Below are 10,322 nucleotides of genomic sequence, written 5' to 3' on the forward strand. Positions count from 1 at the left end.
GAAAGCGTTGCAGCGGCGGCAGTAAAACTTGGAGAGGAAATGTTTAGCAGAGTGTGTAACAACTGTATCTGTGTACTTTTAAAGTATTATTGTGTATTCCTATTGTGTACAGACAACACAAACTGTAACATAAAGTAAATCCAAATGAGAGATTCTAAAGTAGCCAGAGTCAGGCTCATAGTCGTACACATACTTGAGCACATAGACGTGCAAAAGATCCACATTGACAGAGAAGTTCTCTGCAGATATTAACAGAAGATTTTGCTACTCTATAATTTAAAAAAAAACTGCTAGAAGATGATTAAACCACCTCATGAATATGGAGACACTTTCTTCAGTTAGATTGAGTTGACTCATCACGTCATCCTCATGTGGTGATACACACAAAGAGCACACAAAGCACATCTCCTTCTGTTAGAAGGGGCTGCCAGCGTACCTAGCTAGCGTACCCAGCTAAAGTACCCAGCTAGCGTACCCAGCCAGCGTAGCCAGCTAGCGTACCCAGCCAGCGTAGCCAGCTAGCGTACCCAGTTAGCGTAGCCAGCCAGCATGCCCAGCTAGCGTACCCAGCTAAAGTACCCAGCTAGCGCGCCCAGCTAGGGTAGCATAGCTAGCGTGCATGTGTTGTCACTTTACGCCCTCGCGGGTTGTCACTCGGGGTCGTTGTCAAAGTCGTGTTCGGGGCAGCTTTCAGTCTCGAGTCCCTGGTGTCCTCGCCGTAACACAATCTGACTCAGCATCCATTCTTCAACAGACAAAACCCTTACTTAGCCTCCGATGCGCCTTCGGCCCGGGGGGGCAGTGGGGGGGCCATGATCTGTGGAGCAAGCTGCGTGAGTCTGACTCAAAATCCCACATCGGCACAGAGCTTCCACTCCTCCCCCCCCCCCCCCCCCCCCCCCCGGCTGAATAAATCATGCTACTGAGTCATTAAATGTGAAGGCAAATACAAGGAGGAAACCAGCTCACGGTTGAATCTGGGACCTTTGGGTCCATCTCTGATGCGTCGCATCCGTCTCACAGTCGTTTGTGGACATTTCAGGGACAGAAGGTGATGAACAGGGAAGTTCTATGATGGGGTCCATAGTCCTGGAGACCAGTGCAACCATGTTCTGTCTTATTGACATTTAAAGGTTTGTTAACGAGGTTAAATCTTGCATATGACACCTTCACCTGTTTGAGGCACGTTAAGCTCTCGAGCTCTTTTCCTACATTCCACCTCCTGAATAAAACAGATCCTGTGTTAGAAGAGCCCCCCCTGAGCCAATCAACACAATGTTCATCTTGGAAAGCTGGATTTAATTACTCAGTGATGCCGTGGAGGAGGCGGAGGAGGCGGAGGAGGCGGCTTTTAATGCTCGCACTTCCCCGCGTGGACGAGTAATCCGCCGAGGTCGAGTTGGACGACCTGCTGATCAGGCTCAAGGATGCGAGCCGGCCGCTCGTTAATAAATGTATTGATCTGCGTGAAGGCAGAAGGTCGTAGAAACTCTGCAGAGAGGCTCAGGGTTACTGCTGCGTGGTTGTGTAGGAAAGTTCTCCTCACATCAACGATTCGTTTAGAGTTTAAGAATGATGTTCGTTGGCTTTCGAGGTCAGTTTAAACACATCAGGGTGGTTGTGTCACATGCACATAATACCATAAATTCTAAAATGTAGATACCAAACAAGTAGAATTTCCTAATGAGATGCCTGCTTCTGGCTTCATAGGATCTGGATGAGAGGTTTATAGCACGTCTTCCTCAAGTCATCCGTGTGACCCGGATGCAACGGCTCGGAGAGCGAAGGTCGCTGACCTTGAGAAACAAACTTTTTAAGTCGTATGTTTCCATAATGAAACAACAATTAAAGAGTTTTTGACATGAACCACCATTCATAACACTCATTGAAGCAAAACGCTGTTCCTGCACAGAGAGATTTAGGCCGAGCAGAGGAGATGCGTCTCAGCAAGTGAAGAGGGGAGGGTGGGGTGGGGGGTAGAGGAAATGCATCAGTATAATAAGGATAATGCTGTAATGCAGCTGGCTGATCTCCGTCTTTGATCCAAATGACGGGGCTCAAAACAACAGAGGGAAACTTCAAACAAAGGACACGGCTGCACACGCCGCGGTACGTCTGCTGCTCGCACGCCGTTTTGGGGACATCACACTGCGGATGAGAAGTTAGTCCCACACGAACAACCTTCATCAACACCCAGGAGCTGAGAAACAAAAACTCAAAAAGCCCTCCAGGCGCTTTCACGGTATGAGGCGGGAAACATTTGCAAGCGTCTCACCGGATAAATATCTTTCTCTAAGTCGAGAAATGGCCGTGTGATTTATTCATCAAGTGAACGAAGAATAACTAAACAATGACGTCATAGTGTATCTCCCTTCCCCTCGACGGAAAGCGCCAGGAGGTCCAGGAAAGGTGTGAAGGAGAGTCCACAAGGACTTAGGGAAGAGCGAGCTGGAGGTTGTTGTTTTTTTATCCCTCAACTTAAATCCATAAGACATTGAAAAGGAGCCGACCTGTGCTGAGAACCTTAATGCAGTTTAAGCAAGTATTTCTCACCGCAAATAGACATTTTTCAACGGATCCTTTAACAGGTTCCCGTAGTCCTAGTTAGTCACACACCTGGAGCTACCTGTTCACCTCTATGCACTTGAATGCATCGCGGAGCCGATCATCTACGCCTGCTTCCTCTGCATTTGCGTCCCAACCGGGTTCCTTGTTTTAATCGCTTCTGTGACGGCGAAGGATCAGCGATGGCTTCAATCATCACACCTGCAGCTTGTTTATCCGCACACACGCCGCTATAATTAACGTCACCGAGTGGGATGGCATCTACATGCTGTCAGAGAGCCACTCGCCCTGATTTAAACCACACACACACACACACACACACACGACTCTGTGCACAACAATCCACGTTCAATATCAGGCACTTCGAAATGCACACGTCTGAACGGCACAGAGACTGGCGTACAGCCCATAATCTGCATGACAACTAGCATGTCTATAATTACCCAGCATGCATCTCAGACGATGACTTTGGCTGTCGGATCTGCTCACCGGCGCGTGAAGGTTGACCCGTTCCACATTAACAAAGAAACAACTCATTTTCCTTTGGCGAGGTCGCTGTGATCGACGCTTTCACACACAGAGGACTCGCTGAGATTTGGTCGAGGAGATTGTAACGCGAGTTGAACAAACTTTTGTTTGTACTTTTTGAGATAAACTGTCCATCACGCGTTGGCGTCTCCAGACACCTGCTGTTTCTGTACAGGGAACAACGTGAGGCTCTCGGGCTCCGCGATGCCTTTCGGTTTCGGTTCGGTTTCGTGCCGCCGTGCGTACGGAGCCACGTGTCTGGCGGCGGCGTCAAAGCGAAGGCCTCGTGTCAGGCAGACATGACAGGCGATGACAGGCGCTGCCGGGGCCGATGAATAGTTTATCACCCTCCTGCTGTCAAAGCGGCAAACATCCATCTGCAGCAGCGCTCACCTTCCACTGCACCTCATTCCAACCAGACAGGGTTTTATTTCTATTATTTTGACAAGCAGAAAATCTAGCTGTTAATACAAACAATACTAGACCGTCTTACATATATATATTTCTTTGTTTTAACGTGCAGTACCAGCTGTGACCACTAAGGGAAGGCTCCAGAATATCTTCAGGGTCCCTTCGTCCGCTGCACCTGTAACTGGATGCAGGCTTCTATCTAATGCTGTTTACACTAACGACACAAAAATGGAATAGTCCAGACTTCACGTGTGGTATTTACGTTTTATATAAATTTGTGGCTGCAAAAGAAGAGGAATTAAATTATTATGTCACTACTTGGAACTGTGATTTATTAGCACATAACATATTTCACAGTTTCCAGTCGGTTATGCGACGCAATAATGTGCAACTGTGCAAAGAAAGACCCTTGGGAAGTGTAGATTAGTCACCTCACCTACTGACTCCGACGAACCAAGATGTTGTGGCAGGTGAGGCAACGTTTAATGTTATATGTGAGCTTTTGTTGGTGTGATGAAGCTTAACTCCTGCAGCCGTTTTGAGGCGGGACTTCAGACTTTGCTTCGTTAGTCGACGTTTTGCTTCCATCTTCTGGACGACTCAGGTACAACCGGCTTCCTTTTTTCTGTGTACTGTATGGGTTTGTGATTCTGGAGAGGAAGTAGAAGTTTTAAGATATGTCAAGTTTGTCTCAAAACAACAGTCTGGGCCTGTTGGCAGTATTCCACATCCAATTATTGGCTCTGAACATGGTTCCAGTGGAAGAGAAAGGAGACAACATGCTAAGATATGTTCCAAAGTTAATCTGAGGGCTCGCCACAGTCAGAATTAGTCATGTCAAGTGAGTATGTTCCAAAGTTGTCTTCACAGTATGAAATTTCTTTATTGTGTACTACTTTAGCACATCACCATACAACCGTATCTCAGGAGTATCATCAGTCAAAAAACAGCAGTCGGTAAAGTTAGCCATTTTTTTATCGTAGAAAAGAACGATAGAAAGGGAAAAAAGAAAAAGAACAAAATTAAGAAAATATACTGAGAATTATCTAATCAAATCAAATATTTAATCGAAATATTAACAATTAATATTAATGAACAATGTGTTGATTCCACTGAAATAATTTGAACGTGGTTCTATTGAGTTTTCTCCTTCAAAGGCTTTTAGGTGTCAATGAGGTGGCCTACTATCCTACATATATCTTTATATCTACTCAGTCTCAAAGTTGATGGTAGAGTATAACATGTTTTATATTATAACCATTATAATTATAACCTGTGGTTACACGTTGGGTCCAGTATCACAAAAAGGGCGTTATGGGCCCGTTACGTAACTAAAATCAAATTACAAAACAATTGTTACTAAACAATAAAAAATGAAGGTTGTGTAAATCCACGTTGTATAATTTTGCATTAAGTTAGCCGGAATCAGCCCAGATAATTATATCCGGCCTGCGGTGAGGACTACCTTCAAAATAAGAGCAGAAGACACAACACAGAGGGCAATGGGGAACACTGAGCAAAGATTAACCCCCTGTGAAAACTTTACATCGTTGAAGTGAGGTACTTATTTATCTCCAAAGAGTAGAATAGAGCGAATATACCAAATATGTCAAAGGAAAGAATCATTTGTATATTTAGACTTTTTCTTAACGTCAAATATAGCTGTCAGTGCCTCTTTTGTCATGAATATTCTGTACTGCGATATGTAGGTGTGCGCCTCTTCCCTTCAATGGTAACCAGCCAGACGTGTGTTCGCTATTCTACATTATTAGCATGCTATATTTATGTGTCCATAATTTAATTCCCCTCATTCTTATAATGTTTCACACACGATGGAAGTAGTTGCCCTCAGGTGTTTTACTCTGACGGTTGAAACCTACTTGAAAACCGATAACTGATAAGGCGATGGTTGTGCTTATTTTGAAGGCTCAGACCGGAAAGAGTAGTTGTCTGTCTTCGTGCCAGTCAGAGCACGTCTTTCTCCACAACTGCAGAGAAGATGGCGGCGCTACGAATCTCGGTGCTATCGGGGGGTGGGAGAGCCCTCCTTAGCACACCGAAAACTATCAAGACCCGAGTGGTAGGTGGATAGTTTAGTTTAACATTCCTCACCCACGACAGAGTGCGTTTATATCAACTTTTCGACAGGAAGGGGCTGCTGTGTGGCGCCGGGTCGCCGCCTAGCTAGCTAGATGTTAGCATAGTTGATGTCAGCGGGTTGAGACAAGGTCACTCGCGTTTAAACACATTTGGCGGCTGTCGGCAGCGACTCTGGTACCAAATCCTCATATGCCGTCGCTCTCTGCACATATGCATCGACCCGGCGTCATTTACTGCGAAAACATACGCCTTAAATCCAACGTTGGAAAACCCGGCAGCCCTCGTTACACGTATCCAGCTCGCCGCCGGTTACCTAACGGGACCCCGCGAAGTGGAGTGGGCCACCCGGCGCATCGAAATGTTCGCTAAACCTAAACCTTAACCGCAGCCTAACGTACACGGACACGAGGCCGCACGTCTCATTGAGTGTTTGCGAGCCGCTCGACCCTGACACGGGTCACGTTGCGAAAATATTCCGGCGGCTAAGGTAAAGGAGCTAAGCGGTGAGCTAACGGGTTAGCATTTCAAGGACTGAAAGGACTTCCGGTTATCGGAGCGCTCTGTAGCTGTTTATTACTGTTTGGGACCTGGTGGAGGTAGAGGATGGTTGGCGAGATTATGTTCGTTTACTGTAACATTTAACGCTGTATAAATAAACGATCATGTCTCCTACCGAACAGGGATTCATGAAATATCGCTCCTGTTTTTAGGGAGCACAGTTATGACGTTTCTTTAATTACCTCAGCTCATACTTTTAGTGTCATGGTGCTCATGAGTGCTGGCATGCGGAGACATGTCCATCTCCATAACCGGGGACATTGAAGTCACCCAATGGGATCTGCATCTTAGCCACTAGTCCCCCATGTATTATATGAATTGGGAGTTTTGAATTGTCAGAAAACACTTCAAGTCTCATAGTAAATAGACTCCTTTACAGTTTGTTGCTTGGCCTCAGGGTGTGTGGGTGCGTGTCACTTTATGCTAATTTGAGCTGAATAAACTATTTGATCATATCTGAATCCTATTTCTTACTCGTTCCATAGTGAGGCTCCTCTTCGCTGCTTTGTCGTGGGCGAAGGTGATCAGAATATATTTTGACTTTTAGGGGGACGATGTGTTACAGAGATTCCACAAAGGGATTTTCAATTTAGTTAACTATTTTGTTGACTTAGAAAAGTAAATTCCTTAGACTCATTTACGATGAAATCTTCAATATTAAACATTATGGCTACTGATCAATACATAAGAGTTTTTGCTGGCAGGTGAATTTTGTATTGTTGATGTTTTCAATAATCACGTGTACATTATTGTGCTTGGCGGGTTCCTTGATAAATGGACTCTTGTGATCTTGTTTTTCTCGTAGGCCAAAATGTCTTTCGCCAGTTTGCCTCGGAGCAAAAAGGTTGCCCTGACGACAGTGGGCGTGGTCACAGCCGGCGGCGCGGGTCTCGCCCTGATGCTGCACCAGTCAGTCAAAGCCTCCGACCTGGAGCTCCACCCCCCACAGTACCCCTGGAGCCACGCTGGACCTCTGTCCTCTCTGGACCATGCTAGGTGGGATGCACGCACTAGAACATTCACACCCCCTCTCCATTGTCGGCAATCATCAAACTCATTTAAAAAAAATTAAAAAACTCTGACTTTGTCTTCTTGCCGTGCTCCTTTTCTGCAGCATTCGTCGTGGTTACCAGGTGTACAAGCAGGTGTGTGCAGCCTGCCACAGTATGGAGTACCTGGCCTTCAGAAACCTGGTGGGAGTCTCTCACACAGAGGAAGAGGTCAAGACCATCGCCGAGGAGGTGAGGCTTTGTGTGGGCTAAACAAGAGAGAGTTGAAATGAGGTGCAGTTTGAAATTGATCAAACAATCTGGACTTACTGACGGTTAATACCTTTTTGATTTAATTGTATGGTTTTATATTTTCTTGAGTACTGGTTGGTGCGTGTTGACAACCGGCGGCAGCTGCGTTTACGTTCTGTTTTTCGCCGTGCTCACGAGGTTCCTTGTGTTCAGGTTGAGGTCGTGGACGGCCCCGACGAGAGTGGAGAGATGTTCACCCGGCCGGGAAAGCTGTCGGACTACTTCCCAAAGCCGTACCCCAACCCCGAGGCCGCCCGCAACGCCAACAACGGGGCGCTGCCTCCAGATCTCAGCTACATCGTCAATGCGAGGTAACAACACACAAAAAGAGAGAAACCTTCACAGTTTAGTCCAAGAGCCACAAAGTCCACAAATCAAATCCCCGCTTCTCACATGTGGCGTCCCGCTGCTCTTCTCAGACACGGAGGAGAGGACTACGTGTTCAGTTTGCTCACCGGATACTGCGAACCCCCGGCAGGGGTGGAGGTGAGGGAGGGACTCTACTACAACCCGTACTTTGTTGGCCAGGCCATCGGCATGGCGCCGCCCATCTACAACGAGGTGCTGGAGTTCGATGACGGTACGTAATGTGTGACCTGTCGCATAATGATGATGTCACAACTGGAAATGCATCCACGTCAATGTTTTGAAGGGAGCACTCCTCGTATTACATGAAATGTAATTCTTTGTTGTATATTCATACCTGACCATGACATCCCATTTGGTTGTAGTAATACTAGATTTAACGATCTTGTCGACACTCAAAAGTGTCCAGGAGAGAACTCTTGAGTTTGTCATTAAAATGGTTTTGCTGCTTGCTATTTCTGTTGCTATAGGAACCCCTGCCACCATGAGCCAGGTGGCAAAAGACGTGTGTACGTTCCTGCGGTGGGCCGCCGAGCCGGAGCACGACCAACGCAAACGCATGGGACTGAAGGTAGACCACTTTGCTGTGTGAAGGCATCACTTTTATTTCAATACTTTCAAGAGTTCATACATAATTAAAAAAAAAAAAAAACCCCACCAAGTTTTCAAATTTAAAAGGAAAAATAAAATGATTTACATTTTCAAATCTCTAAACAAGCTTCTCACAGTAGATTTAATTTACTTCATTTTTAAAAGCTCTTTATTTTGTGGACTTTGAGCCATCCGGTCAACGCTATGACGTTATTGCCTCAGACGGTCTGTGGTTTACACACAAATATTCATCAGAGGCCGTCCATCTCTCCTCCTCAGCTGCTGATGGGCACCGTCATCCTGGTCCCGCTGCTCTACTACATGAAGAGGCACAGGTGGTCCGTGCTGAAGAGCAGGAAAATCGCCTACAGGCCTCCCAAGTAAACGGAGAAGGCTCTCACCCCGTACCTGGGCCTAAAACCTGCCGTTGAGGGCCGCGTTCAACGACCCCACAACGCTCGCCTGGAGACAGACGACCCATCGGACAAAACGACCAACACACGCTCGCCTTTGAGAGGAAGTAGAGAAACGAGAATATATGTATTTGTTTATGTCAAAAAGAGCCCAGGCCCTGTTTTCCACCGAGAGTTGTGTTGTTGTTTTTGAACGCAGCCTCCACAAAGGTTTGTTTTCATCTGGCAGCGGTTCAGGTCCTGACGTCTCGTATCTGACTCTTCGCCGACCGACGAGTCGCTCGACCGCCGAGTAATGATTGCATTATGGTTTGTAACATGCTGGGTGTGTGTGTAAGTCCATTTCCCCCCCCCCCCCTCACCCCCACACAAAGCCACTCGGCGGACACAATGCAACCTCTGTTTTACTGTACAAAATAAATTATCTTAAAGGAAACTTCTGCGTGTGGCGTTTTTCTGTTTCTAGCGCCGCCAGCCGTTCAATAAGGTCACTTTATTTTTAACATCTCCGTCTGACTCGTTGAAACTGCTTCTGTGATGTCAGTAATTGATCTTTCTGATGAGGTTGTTTCACCAAGCGCTTGGATTAATAATTTGGTCACAGGTTTTAGGTCCAGAAAGGAATAGATCTATTCTGGTTATTTGGGAAATTAACCATTAAACGTCGGCATCATCTGTTCTTTTTGATCATGTAAATGAGACAAATCTTCACTCAATTTGAGTTACAAAAAGGGATGTTGCAGCGGGCTGAAATGACAGTAATATATAATTTACAGTGGAATAGACAAATGTGTCTTACGAATCCAAACTGAGCGAAAGCCCTCCAACAATCTACCCAGCTCACGAGCCACGAGGTCACCAAACTCATCGGAGATTGTTTATTGTTAAAAGGACCCCCATTAGCTGTCACCAAGGTGGGACAAGCTAGAACATCACTTAATGATAAACTAAAAGCAATAAAACATTATACATTATAAACAGTCCTAAATATTTCCAAATATATTATTACATTAACCATTTCATTCATACAGTAAATATGTCCATTCACTACTCATTGAATGATTTTAAATAGTGCATTCTCAGATAATACTTGAAATGGGACTTTGCTATTTATTTTTCGTATATTCAGGGGACAATTGTTCTAATGATAAATAACTGTTCTCTTTAAAGCATTTGATTTTGGGTGTGGTAACATCATCCGGCCACCCTCAGCTGATCGAGTCAGATGAGAAAGCACCCGATCACACCTAACTATGATTATATAAGAAGAAAAATGTAGTTGTATTGAGAAGCAGCCTGTTCTGAGAGTCCACGGTGCAAAATGATCCTATTGGTTCTCATGGGACAGTGTAATACTAACCTGGCAGCTCTGTTTTGGGCAGTTTGTAATTTCTTTAATTGACCTTTAGATGTAGATGACCATACAGCTCAGATGGTCTTTAGTACTTGTGAAAGGACTGGGGGGGGGGGGGGGGCGGGGGCAACAGTG

The 10,322-nt window shown here is 45.7% G+C and overlaps 1 protein-coding gene across 1 annotated transcript; it reads left to right on the top strand.

The window, feature by feature from the left end:
* Positions 1 to 5,426: 5,426 nt before the first annotated feature.
* On the top strand, positions 5,427 to 9,269 carry LOC119194088 (cytochrome c1, heme protein, mitochondrial). Its single transcript, XM_037448159.2, has 7 exons — positions 5,427 to 5,584; positions 6,968 to 7,158; positions 7,277 to 7,403; positions 7,617 to 7,774; positions 7,883 to 8,043; positions 8,300 to 8,400; positions 8,700 to 9,269. The coding sequence occupies exons 1-7, from the start codon at positions 5,504 to 5,506 to the stop codon at positions 8,802 to 8,804; spliced, it is 924 nt and encodes a 307-aa protein (XP_037304056.2). The 5' UTR covers positions 5,427 to 5,503; the 3' UTR covers positions 8,805 to 9,269.
* Positions 9,270 to 10,322: the final 1,053 nt, after the last annotated feature.

This window comes from Pungitius pungitius, chromosome 8 (genome assembly GCF_949316345.1).
Source record: "Pungitius pungitius chromosome 8, fPunPun2.1, whole genome shotgun sequence".
In the NCBI taxonomy this organism is placed as follows: domain Eukaryota; kingdom Metazoa; phylum Chordata; class Actinopteri; order Perciformes; family Gasterosteidae; genus Pungitius; species Pungitius pungitius.